The sequence below is a fragment of the Zea mays genome, chromosome 4 (assembly GCF_902167145.1).
Source record: "Zea mays cultivar B73 chromosome 4, Zm-B73-REFERENCE-NAM-5.0, whole genome shotgun sequence".
NCBI classification, from domain to species: Eukaryota; Viridiplantae; Streptophyta; class Magnoliopsida; order Poales; family Poaceae; genus Zea; species Zea mays.
The window spans coordinates 56,397,442-56,416,268 of record NC_050099.1 but is presented as its reverse complement, the minus strand read 5'-3'; the positions used below and the strand labels follow the sequence as shown (position 1 = coordinate 56,416,268).

Here is an 18,827-nt window from a genome sequence, read left to right as displayed (position 1 = left end):
AGCAGTTTCTTCCTCAGCCATATTCAAAATCATTTCATCAATATCAACGAGTGTGCTTTCCAAATCTATGGCTTCGGCTGCTGCAGCTTCGGAAGTAGAAGCTTCGACAGGAGCAGCTTCAGCTGCTGCTATTTTCAGCACTAAGGCCGATGGCGGTGTCTCTTCAATAGCCTCAATGACAGTAATAATTCTTCGCTTTTTTGGTTCAGCAGGCTTCTCGGCAGCCGATGGCTCCTTCTTCTTCTGTAAAAGCTTCATCAGTTCTGGTCCTAGCAGACTTAGCTTATTAGGTAGAGATTCAGTCATTACCTTTAAAATTTCTTCTGCGTCAGTGGGAGAAGGTGTTGAGGGAACTTCTTCCAAATCAGCTTTCGGCTTCGGAGCTGGAGCCTTTCTTTTCTTCGACACATCCACCTTTGGCTCAGGACTGGATTTTTTCTTTTTTTCCAAATTCTCATCTTCTTTTATCATCCTGACAGCTTGTCTTTGTATAATACTGATAGCCCTTTTTGGTTTTGGCCCTTCGGCACCTTTGCTTAACCTTTCGTAGTCTGGGTATTCAAATTTCAAAGCGTCCATTACTCGGTTTAACCTTCGTTTCGGCCGGGTGCCGAAGGCTGCTGTCATCAGTTGATCTTCTTTTTTTGTATAATTGCCCAAGATCTCATTGCACATAACTTCAATTGTATCCAACCATTCTTGGCAGGGTTCTTTGAAGTGTTTCTTGAACTTAAAATGATAGGGCAGCCGAACGAGTTCATTCTTCTTCTTCTCACCTTTAAGCTTCAGCATACCCCATTCCTTTAGCGTTGGGAATACTCTGTTGGCTAGGTATTCCTGAACTAAATCCCTAGTACCAATATGTTCAGACACAACTCTAAATTCGCCCACAGCATCTGGGCATGATGCCCCCGGTGTCATGTTGCACTGAGGCCTAGTCAACCCAAAGGTTAGCTCCAGCGGGCTCTGAACTAGCTTCTCCTTTTTCTCATCAATCTTAACATAGAACCATTCAGTCTTCCAACCGGTTGGCCACTTGGTGCGGTAGCTGACCACCGGTGTCTTCATGTCTTTGCGGTATGCAAAATTATAACAACCAAAATTCTCGTGCAATCCATCTTCCCTAGCCTTTGTCTGATAGTGAAGTTCGTGCACCTGGCAGAAGGCTTCGGCAAGTGGCTCCACTCCTTGGCTTCAAAGAGCCTAGATAAAGACGCTGAGCCTAACGATAGCGTTAGGAGTCAGCTGACGAAGATAAATCTCAAAATTTTCCAACACATCTGCAATCATTCCGTGCAGAGGAAACCTCAACCCTGCTTTGAAGAAGCTCTTAAAAACTATCACTTCATCATTTTCCGGTTTCGGGATGGTCTCTTCCCCGCCAAAGCGAATCAGCTTCCTCTCGGCTTCCTCGAAGTAGCCTAGCTTCGTCATCATGGGCATATCAGCTTCAGAGACAGTCGACTTTCCAAAATCTAAGTGGCTAGGTTTGGATGGCATAGTAGTGTTGTAATCAATCTCCTCTTCACCAGCATCACCCTCTTCAATATCTGCCTGCTCGGCTTCGGCTGCAGGTGCACCTTCTTCAGAGGCGCCCTCTGGCACAACCAGTCCCGACTGCCTCATAACTTCGGAGATTGGGGCAGTTTTAGCAGCTTCGATTTCCTCTTCGTCGCATGTAACCCTAGCTGTTGAGCGCACCCTTGCCATTTGATGCCGACTCTCTTGCATTTTGACGAAGTTGATTATTTTTTATCTTTGCCGAAGCTCCCTCTTGTGACGAAGCTAAAGCAAAACGATGCTTCGGCTGTGGTCAAATTTTTCAGCAGCACAACAATGCAATAACACTAAATGCTGTGGTAACTTCACACCTACCCATCTGTTTATATAGTGCTGCAGGTGGGAAGGTGAATCGTCAAGCCGCTCGCACCCGCTGAACAGTCGCCCGCACTCTCTGAACGGTGGACCATAGTGCCCAAGAAGGTGAATCACCAGATCGCGTGTACCCGTTGTATGGTGGGACCACCTTTCACTCGGAATATTTAAATTATTTCTCGACAACGAGCTAAGGGAAGGTGTTTTTTGGACCTTCGGCATTCTGAAGCCTGAGAGAATTTTTCATGGGTCGAGCTCGTTACGAAAAACGATCTGGCATCGTGAAGGGGCTACTGTTGGGGGTCTGCTTCGTCGCCGAAGGTCCCATAAGAAGAAACACCTTCGGAAGATTGACACAAACCCAAAGCTATCAATCAGAGAGCTTCAGAGTATATTTCCAGATGCACCGACTTAAAGATGAAATGACCAATCAACCCATGATAGCTTGTATTATGATTGTAATCATTTGTAAAGGGCATTAATGTAATTTCTCACGTGGTGCGTCCTGTGCCTATAAATAGATGAACAGTACCCCTGTACTGTTCACGCTATCTTGTATTCGTTCGAGCGCCACGCTTGGATTTTTGCCTTCTGTCAAGCCAAATGTACAAATGTAATTTAATATTATCTTTATCTATTTGAGATTATATAATGAAGACATGTGAATTATGTTATATGATTATTCATGTTATCTTTCATGTTTCATATGCTCTATCTTTCATTAACGTATACCGTGATGATGAAGGTACGTCCTTCATGACCTTCGTCCGAAGATTGTTATATCCCAAGGGAAATAATGCTTCGAAGGACGAAGGACCACTACAACACATGTAGCCTTTTATGACGAATACCCCATGACAATGAAAGTTTTTGTCATTGGCTAATTTGTTTTATGACGTTTTTTTGTGGCAAGACAACTTTATGATGAATTTATGCAAGCGTCACTAATAGCATTGAGAAATCGTCACAACACTAGTCAATCGTCGTATCGTAACAAACATCTTGTTGTCATAAGATACTAGAAGTAAACATCATAACTATATGACAATTCTATATCATCATAAATATTACAAATAATTAATGGTTTAAAATATCCGTTGTAGTTATTAATAAAAATCAATATATATGTTGAAAATTGGCTATAATTTTTAACCGGCGATCATACTATGCTACAAAATCGAGGAAAAATTCTCTAAAAAAATCAAAACGTTTAAATGAGAATAAAACGTACAAAAAAACATCCATGATTTAAGGATTCGAACTCCCAACGTCTTGGGCAGAAAAACTTGCTCTTACCACTTCACTAACCAAGGACTTCTGATAGGTATGGACATCATATTACTATACGTGTATTACGGGTATTAGTTACATCCTCCAAACAAAATCTGTCTGTTCTGGGTGTTCATTCGACACCACGCCATTATCTTGGCGAGATCTACATCATCGTTGTTGGCTGAGATTCCTCCTCCACGCAGGTACGTAGGTCTAGTGCTCGTCGTCACATCACACACCGCTGGAGGGCCTGTTGTGCAGCCGCCGGCCGAGCCCTGGGCGCTCCCACAAGGGACTGGGGTGGCCTGCTGTGCAGCCGCCGCCAGAGCCGTGGGTGCTACCACAAGGGACTGGGGTGGCTTGTTGTGCAGCCGCCACCGGAGTAGGTAGCCCGCAGGGAACGTCAATGATTGATCTGATTTGCCCGTGCTGCAGTCTACCAGTGCTACCAGATTTCATCCTCGGCATCGACGTACATCACCAGTTTGCTGCCCCCGGTGAGGATTACTTTAACAATGTAGATCTATTTTATATGAAATAGGTACTACAATTAACAATATGGTGGAGTGGTTAAGGATATATGAGATAATGATGTTTGTTGTTCTATGTAGTCAGTGTATTCAAGGTGGTTGGATTCGGTAGATAGAAAAGGCATATTGTTTGATAGTGGTAAGTGGTGGCATAACAATAATACAATTATAATTTACAAAGTTTTTCACTTCTATTACCTTGCTGCAACATTGATTTGTTTTTGGCACTAAAATAATTTTGCCATCCATAGATGGACAGATCATGGATCAATGCAACACTATTCAGCAAGCCACACCTGGAAGGAGTTAGTGAGTTCATGCAGCTTGTAACAGAGCGATTTAATGTGAATGAAGAAATACTTTGTCCATGCCGCAAGTGTTTGAATCGTCTTAGTGGACATAGAGGACAGGTGGAGGACCACTTATATCTTCATGGGATGGCTAGTACATACACTAGGTGGATGTATCATGGAGAAGCCATGGATGACATAATTAATGAAAATGGTGACCAGCAGGATGAACATGTGAGTTTCAATGAAGATGCTGGTATGAATCAAGATGAAGATCTTGGTGATAGGATTAATGGTATGGTAGAGGAGTTATACACAGCCGAAGATGAAGATAAAAGGAAATCTATGTTTGGAGATATACTAGAGGAGATGAAACAAGAACTTTATCCTAGTGCAACTTATACAAGATTTTCGTTTGTGGTGAAGTTGCTTCATATTAAGTCGTTTTATCGTATCAGCAATGTTGGCTTCACTGCAGTACTGAAGTTGTTGACATCAGCATTTCCTAATTGCTCCCTTCCTTCATCTTTTGGAGATGCAAATAAACTTATTCGTGCACTGGGACTTGGGTATGTTTCAATCCATGTGTGCCTAAATAACTGTGTTTTGTTTCGGAAGAACTATGCAAAGCACGATCAATGTCCAATTTGCGGTGAATCAAGATGGAAAGATACAAATAGACGGATTCCTCAGAAGGTACTGCGCCATTTTCCTTTGATCCCTAGGCTAAAGAGAATGTTTGCTTCCAAAGAAATAGCAAAACAGGCACAATGGCATAAGTTCAAGAGGAAACATGTGGAGAATGAGCTTAGTCATCCAGCTGATGGGGAGGCATGGAAAGATTTTGATAGAAAATACGGCTGGTTTGCAGAAGATGCAAGGAACATTAGGCTTGGGCTCGCTAGTGATGGTTTCAATCCTTTTGGAAAAATGAGCTCATCATATAGCATGTGGCCAGTATTTCTTATACCGTACAACTTTCCTCCATGGGAATGTATGGAACAATCCAACTTCATTATGGGTCTACTCATTCCTGGCCTAGAATGCCCAGGAAAGGATTTTGATGTCTTTATGGAACCACTTATTGAAGAGTTGTTGGAGCTTTGGAAAGGTGTCACTACTTGGGATGCATTGAGTGGAAACAATTTTGAACTACATTCTGCAGTTATATGGTGCATTCACGACTATCCAGCTCTGAGCACATTATCAGGTCGGGTCACAAAAGGCTATTACGCTTGTGTGCATTGTGACAAAAATCCTTGCTCCAAAAGAATAAGGAACAAGATATGCTATGTTTATCATCGACGTTTCCTTCCAAAAGATCATCTTTGGAGGAGAAATAAAACTTTTGATGGTCATAGTGAACAACGTGAGAAGCCAGAGGAATTTAGCATAGATGAGTTGCTCCAACAATTGGAGAGGGTAAAAGATGTAAGACCAGGAAAACATACTAAAAGCAAAAAGAGAAAGAGGGAAATAGAAGGTCAATGTTGGAAGCGAAGATCATGTCTATGGGATTTGCCATATTGGTCAAGTTTGAAGTTGCGCCACAATCTTGATGTAATGCACATTGAAAAAAATATATGTGAGTACTTTCTTGGTACATTTCTTGACATTGTTGGAAAGACAAAGGACACCATTAATGCTAGGCTTGATTTGGAGGACATGGGCATAAGGAAACATTTACACTTAAAGCATAATGGGGACTCATACAATGTTCCGCATGCACCATACACAATGAATAAAACACAGAAGGTTGCTTTTTGTGACTTTTTGAGAAGTGTGAAATTCCCTGATGGCTATGTTTCTAACTTAGCAACATGTTTTAGTACTGATGGATGCAACCTCCAAGCATTGAAAACTCATGATTGTCATATCCTTCTTCAAAGAATTTTACCTGTTGCTATTAGAGGAATCATGAATAAGGACATATATGAAGCACTTGCTGAATTAGGTATTTTCTTTCAGCAGTTATGTGCTAAGACATTGAAGTTGGATGTTTTACAAAGAATGAAAGTTGAAATCCCAATCATTTTGTGCAAACTTGAGAAAATATTTCCTCCTTCTTTCTTTGATGTGATGCTGCACTTGGCTATTCATTTACCTGACGAGGCAATCCTAAGAGGACCAGTACAATATGGGTGGATGTATCCAGTGGAAAGAAGGTTGTGTACGTTGAAACGTTTTGTAAGAAATATGGCTAGACCTGAAGGATCCATTGCAGAAGCATATGTTGCTAATGAGTGCTTGACAGCTTGCTCAAGGTACTTCGATGATGTTGACACACGACACAATCGGGAGGGTAGGAACAAAGAGCATGTTGATATGAGAAGAGGTAGATTTTATGTTTTTCAGCATGGAGTTGAACTTCTTGGAGCGCCAAGAATTACATACCTTGAAGATGATTACAATAAGATGGTTTGGTATGTTCTAAACAATTGTTCAGAAGTGGAGCCATATATAAAGTACGCATTTCCTTATACACTTGTCATTGTTTTTATATGAATTGCTATTCTTGTCTCTAATATATACCATATCAGGATGTACAAGGAAGAGTTAGAGAATGAAGGGACTATTGATGTTGAAAAAACCATTGAGAAGCAATTTTCCTCATGGTTTAAGAAGCATGTGAGTTTCAAGTTCATATCATCAACATCAGTAATTGGACTTGTTTTCACCATGTACTTTTATGTCTTTAGATTGCAAGATTGCGATTTTTTGAGGGAGAAGGCATTGATGACGACCTATATGCATTGGCATGTGAACCGGATTTGCGAGTTCGAATTTTTTCTGCATGTCTTGTTGATGGTGTCCGGTACCACACCGTTGACCGTGAGAGAAATAGAAGAACCCAAAACAGTGGAGTCATGGTTGAGGGCACTCATAATAATGAATGCATTGATTTTTATGGCTGCTTAAAAGAAATAATTGAGTTGTAGTATAACTCAGATTTGATGGAGCATCGGACAGTTGTTCTATTCCAGTGTGATTGGTTTGACACTCATAGCAAGAAAGTTAATATGAAATGTGATGGATATTTTAGAAGCATCAACCACAGTAGTCGCTGGTACAAAAATGATGCTTTTATTTTAGCAGCACAAGCAACTAAGGTATTTTATTTGCAAGACATCAAGAATGCTGGAAGCTGGAAGATTGTTCAAAAATTTACACATAGGCACTTGTGGAGTGTGGCTGAAAACGACATTGATGAAATACCTAGTGCCTCAGGACTGTCATACCAAGATGATACATGTGTAGGTTTTGAAGTGCAAGTTAATGAAGGAGATACGGAGATGATTGAACATCAGGATGCTGACGGTTCTGTTAATGTCAGTGTAAGTGTGGTTGATGAATTTCGGGTGCAACGACAAGAGGAAGTGCAAGAGGATGGGACAAGCGACGATGAAGATGAAACTGGATGGCAATATGCTAGTGATAATGAAGAATCAACAACTCTTGTCAATGATAATGATGATTTCAGCGATAACGAGTAGCATATTTTTGTTTGATTTTTAAGAAGTGAACTCGCTACTGTTATTTGTGAGAAGTGAACTCTATGTTGTTCTGTGTTTGATTTTTAAGAAGTGAACTCGCTACTGTAATTTGTTTGATTTTTTAATAACTGAACTCGCTATTGTTATTTGTTTGATTTTTTTAATAACTGAACTCGCTACTGTCACTGTCAGTTTTAATACAACAAGTATTTCAGTCAAATTGTGAGAAGTGAACTCTATGTTGATTTGTAAGCTTCAATTCAGCATCAGTTCACAATCTCCAATTCCACTCCACGCATTACTGCTTTCACTTTATGGTCTAAACAATCTGGGTACTAGTTTCTGCAATTGAACCTTGCTGGATACTTGTTTCTGCAAATGAAGCTTGCTGGGCAAATGAATATTGCTGGGTAAGAAGAGTCAAAGCAAATAACTATAAGGCATTAAGATGTATACAACACCTTGCAGCTCCACATCCTCCTTTGATTACATACAGCTTTTCACTCAGCGCTGTTATGTAAGACTAATAAGCCACTGGACAATATCTGGATGTTTGTCTTGAAACTAAAATATTATTGGTTTCTGGTAGTCATCTTTATTACCTGATAGAACAGAACCAGTGCAATGCAGAGCTTCATCTGTCCCTGAAGTCATTATCTGTTAAGATAACTAGTGCTAGTGCTGTCCTGATGACCGGCTTTGCTGTGCTTTGCTTGGTATGGTTGGTGTCAGAGATGCAATCCCCAGCCGTGCAAAAGCCAAAAGCTGCAGTAAGAGGATGTCAATCAGTAGCATAACGACTGTGTCCAAAAATCTTGTGTTGTCAGCTCATTTCTGTCCAAAAAGCTCATTTCTGTTTGGATGGCCAATATAGTGTTGTCAGCTCATTTCTGTCCAAAAAGCTTGTGAACACTTTCTGATAAATGAGCACTACTTTGGCAAAGAAGACCATGAATTCAACCAGACCTAATGTTGCTTCTAAAGGGCCTCATTCAAATATGAGCAAGGGCAGGGATGGCCCATCTCAAGGAAGTGATGACCTTGCGCGATCTTTTTTGGGCACTGTTTTCACTGCCAATAAAGTTCGCAGGTCAGTTCCTACAAAGTCAGTCACCCTGGCTCTTTACCTTTTCTGATTCACCATAAATATTTGTTGATCCGGTATCTTGTATTCTTATCACCGATTATATTTATGCAGTCAGTTCTATTTAGTTCCTATAGATCCCCCCTCCCCTTTGATACTGCATCTTATTTAATCTTATATCGTGTTACAGCTCTTTATGTGCCATTATATATTGGATAACTGCCAAGTAACAGTTAAATGGGATATAAAATGATATATGTCTGTTAACTGCAGCATGCAGGCAGTTGTTAGAGACTTGCGCCAGTTGGCTGCAAAATATGCTTCCAATAGAAAGGATGGATCCAAACTGCAAGCTCTGTGCAATGCTGCAAAAAATTGTGCATCGCTGCCTCATGATGAGCTGAATCGAAAAATACATCTAGTTGCTGTTCCTGGTCATAGTGTTTTTGTTGCAAAGCATGAGGATAAGCGAGCTCTACGGTAACATGCACTAAAGTGAATTTGAAATTGCATGGAATACCAGTTTGATATTTACAGAGCTCTATGTGTATTTATTCATGTATCTTTTGCTACAGAAACATATTTATTTTGCTCTTCCGTCACAAAGAACCCAATGGAACATTGACTAAGCAGGAAGTTGTTGCTGCTGCTGCGAAACATATAAAAAGAGAGATTACTGACAGAGAGTACCATCAGGTGTGTAATGGAATCACTTGTTTTTAATGATGGTCCATTGTGTATATTATATTGCTCAACAGCTAACTTGGTGCACTAATAAAAGCTGTAATTTTGTTACAATCATAATATATTACCATGCAGATTCATCTAGTCATACCATCTGATCACTATTGAAGATGCAGCAGAAAATTACTTGAAACATAACAGCCACAATCCTATCATAATTTTGTGCTCTTTGACAGGAGTGCTTCTTTAAAAGGACGAGTAGTTGTGGCTTTTTGTTAGCAACATGTTTCGTAGTATTTCAATTTCTAATGTTTGAAGTTATGACATGCATGAGTAACTTTTAAGTTGACATGCTTTGGTTACGTTTAGGTTGTGACGGAGATCTGCATTTCTACAGAAGATGGGCACTTGCTGTTGAAAAATGGTGATGAGCCCTGAGTTCGCTATGATATGCCCTGTGAAGGTCCACCAAGGTCGAATCGTCTCTGATGCGTAGAATAGGGTCATTCGGAGTTTGGGATTTGGCCGGTGAGAATGAGTATTGATCAGGCAGTTCAAGATAGCTACAGCAAACTGTTCTAGGTGGCTTTGTCAGCCATTTTTGGCTCAGCAGTTTTTGCTGGGTGCTAATTGAGCGGTGTTTTTCGGTTAGTCGTCTTTATTTGTGTCCATTGAATCCTTGCTGGTCTAGCTTGGCGTAATTCAGTTAGGGATGTTATTTTGTCTTTTAAGTGCTGATATTGTCTGCCTTCAGTAAAGTAAAGTGGAAACCATGAACCAATTCCTCTTTTCTTCTGTCTTTGGTTTAGAGTTCGATAAATTTTTTGCTACCATTTCCTCTCGGGTAAACTCGTTTTTGGCATCTTTTCATTTTATGGAAGAAGAGGGTAGAAATTGGTGGTTTACGGGAGTTTATTGTGGACCGCAAGATGATGAATACAAGCTACTGTTCATTCAAGAATCAAGAGCTCAGGGATGTGAGGGCCTTGTGTCCTGGTATGTGGCTTTTGGTTGGATACTTCAATCTAATATAACAGGTCGAGAACAACACCATTGCTAACCTCAACAGACCTATGATGGGGAGGTTTTGGCACCTTATTGATGATTGCGAGATCAAGGAATTACCGTTAGTGGGGCGTAAGTCTACTTGTTCCAATGAGAGGGACGACCCAACTCTGGTGCGACTGGACCGTGTATTCTGTTGTTCGGAGTGGGAAGACATTTTTCCTAAAGCTATGCTGAAAAGTGCAGCCTCTGGGATTTCGGACCACTGCCCGCTAATTCTTGGTTTTAGGGTATGTAACTGGGGGTAAAGGTCGTTTTCACTTTGACATTTTTCGGCCAAAACTGTCCGGCTTTGTTGATGCGCTGTAACTAAACTTGGAGGCACCTAATCTATCACAAGGAGAAGAATGGTTGAGAAAGAAATTGAGACTACACTGTTTTGGATTGGCCTCCCTAGAGCGCACCATTGCTAGAATGCGCACCATTTTATTGTTATGCTAAGGGCATGTTCGGTTACACTAATTCAGAGGGGATTAAATCCTCTCTTAGTCAAAAATGGCTAGGCGGAGATTTAAACCTCTCCAATCCCCCTCCAATCCCCCTATGGATTGGTGTAACCGAACAAGCTCTAAAGGGGATGATCATCTAGTTTATTACCAACAAGGGAAACATGTGTTGGTGTTCGATTTTTTAGCAACCTGGGGTATGTTGAAGAGAGATTTTACTTTTGACATTCCTGCTTTCTATCATCAACAGCAGGACCTTTCTCCTCTTGACGAGCCTTTCTCGAAGGAAGAGGTTTGGTGGCAATTAAGGCAATATCCTTGGCCTGATGGTTTTATTGGGTGTTTCTATAAATGCTATTGGGGATTATTTTTTTCTAAAATGCAAAGGAGAACTGCGCATTATATATGTTAAGATAGAAGAAACAACAACGATCATTTGCCGACTTGAACGAGTAAGAGCATGAGGAGGAAGGCGTCCATATGTGCTGATCTGGAACATCTGGTAATAATCGTACCTCTCGGATAAGATCCCAGATCTGGAAGAATTCCGAGAAAGCAATAGAGGAGGAATTCCCCCCTAATGTCAAGAACCAAACTGCTATCTTTAATTGCTTCCTAGACAGTTCTTGACCTCACAACCTTCTTGTTAACAGCAGCAAACAATGAAGGAGCCCAATCTGCAATTGTTTTGTCGTGTAACCAGCGATCGATCCAAAATTTGGTGTCGGTTCCGCTGCCCACCACTAACTGAACCGATCCAGCAAAAAGGGTAGCAACATTGGAATGAACTTGGACATCCAAGAAAGCCCACGACCACTCATGTTGTATTTTCTTTTAACAACAACATCTCATATTGAGAGAGCGGCACATAACTTCAAGATTTGGAATACCTAAACCACCCAAATTCAAAGGTAAATACACCTTCTGCCAACCCACTAAACAGTGCCCCCTTTTGACATCTTTGTGGACTTTCCAGAGGAAACCCTGCTAATCGTGTCAATGGCTTTGATGACCCATTTGGGGCATTGAAGTGCAATAAAGTGATAAACTGGAATAGACGAGAGGACATATTTGACAAGAGTAGCCCTATCGATCGGGTGTTTAAGAGTAGCTTTCCCACCAGGCAACCGATCCGAAACCTTCTCAACTAGAGGGAGGAGGTCCCTCTCGGAGAGCTTTCTAATAGACAAAAGTAGGCCCAAGTACTTGCAAGGAAATTGTGCATCATGCTAGATCATTTCATAGATTTTATAGCAGTTAACTGCCAGATTTCTGAAAACAAGCTACTGGTTAACTGCCAGATTTCTGAAAACAAGCTACTGGTTAACTGCCAGATTTTATAGAGAAAATGAAGATCAGGCTTGGTTCCCAGTTCAGTTAGATGAATCTCGCCTCATCTGTTCTCCCAGTTCAGTTCAGTCAAGCTGGAAACCAGTAACATCACTCATGGCATTAACCAAGCAATTCTTGTGCAACATATCCAAATACTCAGGCACATGATTGCGGCAGCTCAACTTCCTCAACTCATCGGCAGATAATTGCATCTGTCTAATAGCGTCTAAAAGACCATCCCAAACTCGATTATATCTCTGCGCCTACAACCAAATGAATAATGAGATTCAATATCACATTATAGTATTGACTGCTACTATAATAACACATTATGTTATTTACAGTAAAACGTACCGGATTATGTTATCTACTAGAGCCATAATCAATGTTGCTCGTGTCGACGATGCCTGTGCGCCTACTCCCATCTGCAGCTTCTGCGACATCTTTGCGTGTGTCGGCCCTAGCAGGTCCAGATCCGATAGGAATGGATCTTGGAGATTTCTCCATGGCCGCGGGGAAGGAACCTACGACGAGCTGCTCAAGATTTACGGCTACACGGCCGACCACCAGGGAGAGGAGCGCCAGTGAAGAGAAAGGGGCACTCGCGAGGATACCTTGGAGCGCCTGGAGGGAGAGCGCCGGGGCAGACGAGCGCAGACGAGGGTGGAGACGAGCTCCTGCACGGGCGCAGACGAGCGCATACGAGCTCCTGCACGGGCGTGGAGAGCGCTCGGGAGGGAGAGCGCCGGGGAAGACCGTCGGGGAGCCCAGACGAGCTCGACGAGCGCCGGGCAGAGAGAGCAGTCGAGCGCTGGGGAAGACGGCGCAGACAGTCGGCTGTGGATCCGTTCTAAGAAACGGACTGCCGTAACTGACGAGAAGCTTTAGCCAGCAAACAAAAGTGTGTCAGATTTAACGGACGACAAGGACGTCCACTATTTTAGCGAAACATTTACAGGTCATTGCTGGATGCCTTGCGAACGACGAGAAACACTATATTTAAGGTAAAGGACGCTTTGGCGTCTCTCGCTGGAGACAGCCTTAGAACACACACATTTCAGAACTTTTAGAAGTGAACTCATTTTTATTTATGTGCTTGTGAATACCTTATGTGCAACTCAGATTTCAGAACACATTTTTGTGCAACTCGGATTTTCAGAACACGTGTGTGCATCACAGAATTCACATTTCATAATATATTTCAGACAGTTTATTAAATATAAGTCTACAATTTAATAATTGTTAAATAGCCTCTAAATTTTTATGCCCGCCAAATAATCACACCAAATCAGCCACCCGCCACCAAATTCTAGCGTAATCTATATACACCATCGCCTTTAACTCTAAACCTAAAAGAAATTCTACAACCAACCGCATCCACCACGCCATCCGTCCACCTCGCCGCCGCATCCACCGCCCCATCCTCGTCGCCACAGCCCCATCGTCCACCTCACTGCTGCATCCACCGCCTCCAACCGCATCCACCGCGCCATCCGTCCACCTCGCCGCCGCATCCACCGCCCCATCCTCGTCGCCACAGCCCCATCCGTCCACCTCCTCGTCGTCGCCCCATCCGTCCACCTCCTCGTCGTCGCCCCATCCACCGTCGTTGTCGATCCGCTCTTCGCTGCCTGGCCGAGATTAAGATGCCCCCTGGAAGGATGGTTGGAGAAACAACACGCACAGACCTTGGTGGTGGTAAGTGACAAAAATTTCATACATAGATATTGCTTGCGTCGCCCAGCAAGGACCGGTACTGCCGTCGCACAGTAAGGGCTGTCCCTGCAGTCCTTCATTGCTGCACCGCCCTTCCCTAGTTGTCGTGTTTTCCCCTAGCTGCACCACCCTCCTAGCTTGCCCAGACCTTTTAGTTGCTGCGTCGTCATGGCAATTCAAGGCACATGCATCTTTCATGGCTAATAACTAGAGGCTTAGCCAATTCATGTCAATCAGCTTTGCTCCTTGTTTTTTGTGTGAAAATAAATTGAAATCAATTAGTGATACTGTATTCTAACTTGAAAATTATGTAAGATATAGACGATTTTTGCTATTGTAGAAAACCATATGGCATACGTAGCCATTTGTTGCATATATAAGATATAGATGTTTGATGCTACTATAGAAAATCACATGGCTTGGCTGGTTTAGATCTTAGTCACTTGCTGCAATTAGTTCATCAGCAATGGAAATGTGGTTTCATATACTTTTCTGGCTAAGGCGACGTTTAGATTCATTGAGTTAATTATTTGTTGCATTAAAATTAAAGCTAGTTGTTCAATAGGTAGGTCAGCGTATACAAATTACATGTTTTAGGGAATGGTTAATAGGAGAACACTCATATTTTGTCTATTTTTAATGTTTGTTCAGATGTGCCAATTACTGACTATGAAAAAGAGAGGGCTCTAAATGTGATGAGGAACAACAACATGTTGAGAAGCCTTGGTATAACTGGATTAACATCACTTATTCGATCAAGTAAAACAAGGAAGAACTCTATCGCTCATGATGACTTTGTTTCATTGTATGAACCGGATCATAATGAAGACAATGATCATCATGTGGCTGATCAGGTGCTTATATTTCTTCTTGTAGTCCTTTATTGTTATTAGTTTATTACTTATTTGTGCTCAACGTGCAATAAGATCAATTTGGGTTTAATTCTTGTATCATGCATATAAGGCCATGCAGGATGTACCTTTAAACTGTCAAAGAAGGAACACCAACATGTCTACTGTTTCTGGAGGAACAAAAGGATCCAAGAGAGTGCTAGCACCTAATGCAGAAGACCAAGTTCGCAGAGTAACTAGACAGAAGACAAAGGAAATATCTTCAGCTGATAAAGATCTTCATGGTTCGACTACAAATACAGAAGAGCATGCATTGATTTCTGCCAATTGTTCTACACAACATGATGACGAGATTCAGATTTGTGATGAAGGCAAGAAAACAATGATCCATACTGCAACAAATATGTTCTACAAATTAGCATTAAACTGATTATAATCTGCACTAATTTTGTGAAAATGTTCATTATTTTTAGGTCAAGCAGATGTCATGACAGATAAATGGATAAGGGGAAAAAGTATGGGCAGACAATTGGAACGGATAAGTCGAGGCTTAAACACTAAGATCCCATTGGTCATCACTGAAGGGAAGAGACGTCCAGAGGTTCCTATGCAAGCTGCAATGCTTGCATCGGAAGGAGGAATTGCAATTAGGCAACATATGCCGATCCTGACACACTGGAAGGAATACAAGAATGACAAGTCCTATTTGGAAGACTTCGTCGGAAGAATTGGTGTAAGTAAATAGTATTCCTTCCTACAACATAAAATGAATAGGGTGGTAGGGCCTATGTCCTATATTGCCAATTTATTAGCATATAGTTAGCAGGTGCACGTACTTTATTTCATACATTGCTAAAAGAACTATGGCTGAAAGAATTGCATATGTTTCCTCTATTCGAAATGACACCTTACCTTACAAATTGTTCTATCCAATTTCATTAGACACTATGAACCTCTCTATTCTAATGTGCATGCTTTTACTAGGGTCAATTTGCCGTAGACACCAAAAACAAAGATGTCAGATATGCATGTGCTGATTTGATGAGGTGTAATCAGCGACAAATGAGATATAAGCTCAAAAAGGCTTACTTTAATGGTGTGGCAGCAGACAAAGTGAGAACAACATCACCGTTGAGTACTATGACAGATGAGCAATGGATGCAACTAGTGAATATGTGGTCTACCCCAAAGCACAAGGTATAGAGTTACTAGTTGCAATGGATGCAACAATTTGTGTTCTCTGCTTTTGAGGATAAACTGTTGGTTACTGTTGTTTTCTAAAAAAATACTGGTTTTATTAAGCATGCAAGAGTCTTATGCATCTTTAAGTTAAAAAGAGATAACTATCTGAAACACACACAAAATAAATAATATCAAAGCTTTTTTATTTGCTCTTTGAACACATAGTTGTATCCTTTACTAGTAACTTTCTCGCGCTCCGCGTGCATTTGAAATATTATCTATTAGTATGATTTGGAACAATCAAATTCATATAAAATAAAGAGTTGTGCTGCTATGTTTAAGTATGTTTATCTATAGTTATCTGTTGATCATCCAAAGATGGGTCTCAGCACTGTTTGCAAGCAAAGACTAGAGTGGCTCATATTTCAATTGGTTCAAGGTCTATGCTTATAACATTTATTTATGTCAGCACAAACATGATCTAATTTTTTTCTTTTATTGCAGCATAAAAGTAGGTGGACATTCTTTTTTAGTTTTATTGTAACATTTTATGGATAGGGCAGTGTGAACCATCAGCAAACTTCCATAACACCAACATCATTCATTTATTTTGGAGACTCTAAAATATTATGATAAAAATAAAATTTCTTTGATATTTATAGTTTTAGATTAGAGCTTAAAGCCATGGAAGCCCACTACCAGTTCAACGCAATTTGCTCAGGCATCTCAGCAGTAAAATCATCTCCCAAAGACACAAAGCTGCTATGTGGTTGTTGATTGAGCACATCAGCACATAAAGTAATGTGCAGATGGGACCTAGCATCCCTTTCCATGCACCCAGTTCACTTCACTACCAAGAAGCAACCAAAAACAAGACAAACATCCAAAGAAAATAGGGGAGGAGAACATGGAGAACTGTAGTAGGAGCATAGATTTTTCTACACCGTAACTAATGTAGGTGAGGTGGGGCGTAGGCAGGGTAGCGGCGCACCGACTGGACTGCCCGTCTAGGAGCTAGGGCCTGTAGGTGGGGATGGGCGCGGGGTAGAATTATGCTGGGTAGCGTCGTGCCGGCTGGACTGGTCGTCCACGGGCCAAGGACTTTTCGACCATGAGGGAACAGTGGTGCTGGCGATGCCTCATCGACAATGCCGCACAGTGGCTTCTCCTACATCATCATCTTCCCCAACTCCTCACCCTGATCGGCTGTTGAAAGAAACAGGCAGTAACATAGCTAGTATTCCAACAAAACATACCTTGTTGAAAGGAACATGTAGGAACATACTTTACTATATGTTTCTAATTTTACAAAAAAATGGTTTTATAGGACAAGTGTGTGAACAACAAAGTGATTCGTGGCAAAGTTCGGTTCCAGCAAAAGACAGGATCTCGGAGTTACATTGCACATATGCATGCCGTGGTAAATATACATATACAATGTGTGTTCAAGTATTCCTCACCTATCATTATGCTCTAAGCTTACATTTAGAAATTGTTTGCATGTATTTTAGAAGCAAGCCAAATATGGAGATGCACCACCAAGTGCAATTGATCTTTTTAAAGAGTGCCATTGTAGCAGCAAGACTGGTTTTGCTGAGCATGTAAAGGAAGCAATTGTAAGTGAATGCTCCCTTTTCAACTATAGTTTTATTTATTCATTTCAGATAATGTTGTTGTAGTGTTATTAATTGATTTCAAATAACCATATAAAATCATGCTTGCTCCATTTTCTGTATAACATTGTATATGTATGGAAGCCTCACTCTTGGACCATGCATACTGTTCTAGGTACTGTTCTATTCTGAATTAAGGAACTGTTCTGTTCCAAATCAAACATTTGTTCTGCTCTGGTCTGTTCTGGGTATATCTTATTAAGGAACTTTTATGTTCTATTCTCATCAAAATCTATTATGTTCATTTTTTCCATGTGTGTTGCTTTGTTGATATGAATCAAACATCTCTCCATGTGTACTACTCTGAATCAGTTTAGTGTTCTGAATCAAAGTTTAAGTGACTATGTTGGCTCAGAATTGACAATGCTTTTTGATATGCTACTTGTATAATCGAGATGATATGCTACTTGTATAATAGAGAGCAACAGAATAACATAGATGACTTGTCTAATAGAGATGAAAATGCTACTTGTGCATTTTGATAGGTGAGGAACAATGCTACTTGTATAATAGAGATGACATGTATAATAGAGAACACTTCCCTGTATTGCTACTTCTATAATACAGAACACTAGAGTAATTCTACATGTAGGAACATGACTTGTATAGTAGAGATAACATATACTAGGTAGAAAACAATGCTACTTGAATAAAAGATATGATGTGCTACTTGTATAATAGAGATGACATATATTTTGATATGCTATTGCTTGTTTTGGTTTCATTTTATCCATACCTCTTGTCTTATTTTTAAACCTTCCATTCACAGGACACAATGGAAGCACTTGTGGCTGAACCTGGAGTAGAAGGGAAAGAATCTAAGACCCCTACAGAAGTAGTTGCTCAAGTGTTGGCTTCATCAAAATTTCTTCAAAATATTGGTCTTGTACCTGCCACAAAGAAAAGCAGCAATGGTTCTGATCCTACACGTGTGGCAGAACTTGAGGCAGAACTTGAATCAGAGAAGCAAAACTCATTAGAGGTTAGAGCTCAGTTAAATGCCCTCAAGCAGAAGGTAGAAGAATCAGAAGAAGCAAGGGCTAAGGAGTTAGAAAAGATTAATGATCTACAAAAAGGAGCAGATGAGACCAATGCTCTCCTTCGTCGTCTCTTTAGCCTCAATAAGTAGTTGGTCGATTCATTTTTGTGTGGCCCTTTGCTACCGTATGGCCCTTATTTTGCTGTTCTTTTGGTACTATCCTTTGCAGCTAGTGTGATGAAAACATGATGACATTTTTGATTTTGCTATTTTATTTTGGTACTCTTATCGGCACACTACATGATGCTGGTGATGAAACACGATGCTTGTATTGACAATTTTGAAGGATTTGTT

At 40.9% G+C, this 18,827-nt stretch overlaps 3 protein-coding genes across 3 annotated transcripts; all 3 read left to right on the top strand.

Moving 5' to 3' along the window:
- The first annotated feature begins 3,317 nt into the window (after positions 1 to 3,317).
- LOC103653272 (uncharacterized) lies at positions 3,318 to 7,630 on the top strand. Its single transcript, XM_008680211.3, has 5 exons — positions 3,318 to 3,644; positions 3,759 to 3,816; positions 3,929 to 6,432; positions 6,508 to 6,595; positions 6,667 to 7,630. Exons 3-5 carry the CDS (start codon positions 3,929 to 3,931, stop codon positions 6,904 to 6,906), a joined length of 2,832 nt encoding a protein of 943 aa, XP_008678433.1. The 5' UTR covers positions 3,318 to 3,644; positions 3,759 to 3,816; the 3' UTR covers positions 6,907 to 7,630.
- A 756-nt stretch (positions 7,631 to 8,386) lies between these two features.
- LOC103653271 (uncharacterized) lies at positions 8,387 to 10,144 on the top strand. The gene is made up of 4 exons (XM_008680210.4): positions 8,387 to 8,551; positions 8,819 to 9,025; positions 9,121 to 9,241; positions 9,599 to 10,144. Exons 1-4 carry the CDS (start codon positions 8,412 to 8,414, stop codon positions 9,665 to 9,667), a joined length of 537 nt encoding a protein of 178 aa, XP_008678432.1. The 5' UTR covers positions 8,387 to 8,411; the 3' UTR covers positions 9,668 to 10,144.
- Positions 10,145 to 13,718: 3,574 nt separating this feature from the next.
- Positions 13,719 to 18,623, top strand: LOC103653270 (uncharacterized). The gene is made up of 8 exons (XM_008680209.2): positions 13,719 to 13,767; positions 14,440 to 14,642; positions 14,761 to 15,010; positions 15,224 to 15,372; positions 15,624 to 15,836; positions 17,149 to 17,241; positions 17,333 to 17,437; positions 18,264 to 18,623. The coding sequence occupies exons 1-8, from the start codon at positions 13,719 to 13,721 to the stop codon at positions 18,621 to 18,623; spliced, it is 1,422 nt and encodes a 473-aa protein (XP_008678431.1).
- Positions 18,624 to 18,827: the final 204 nt, after the last annotated feature.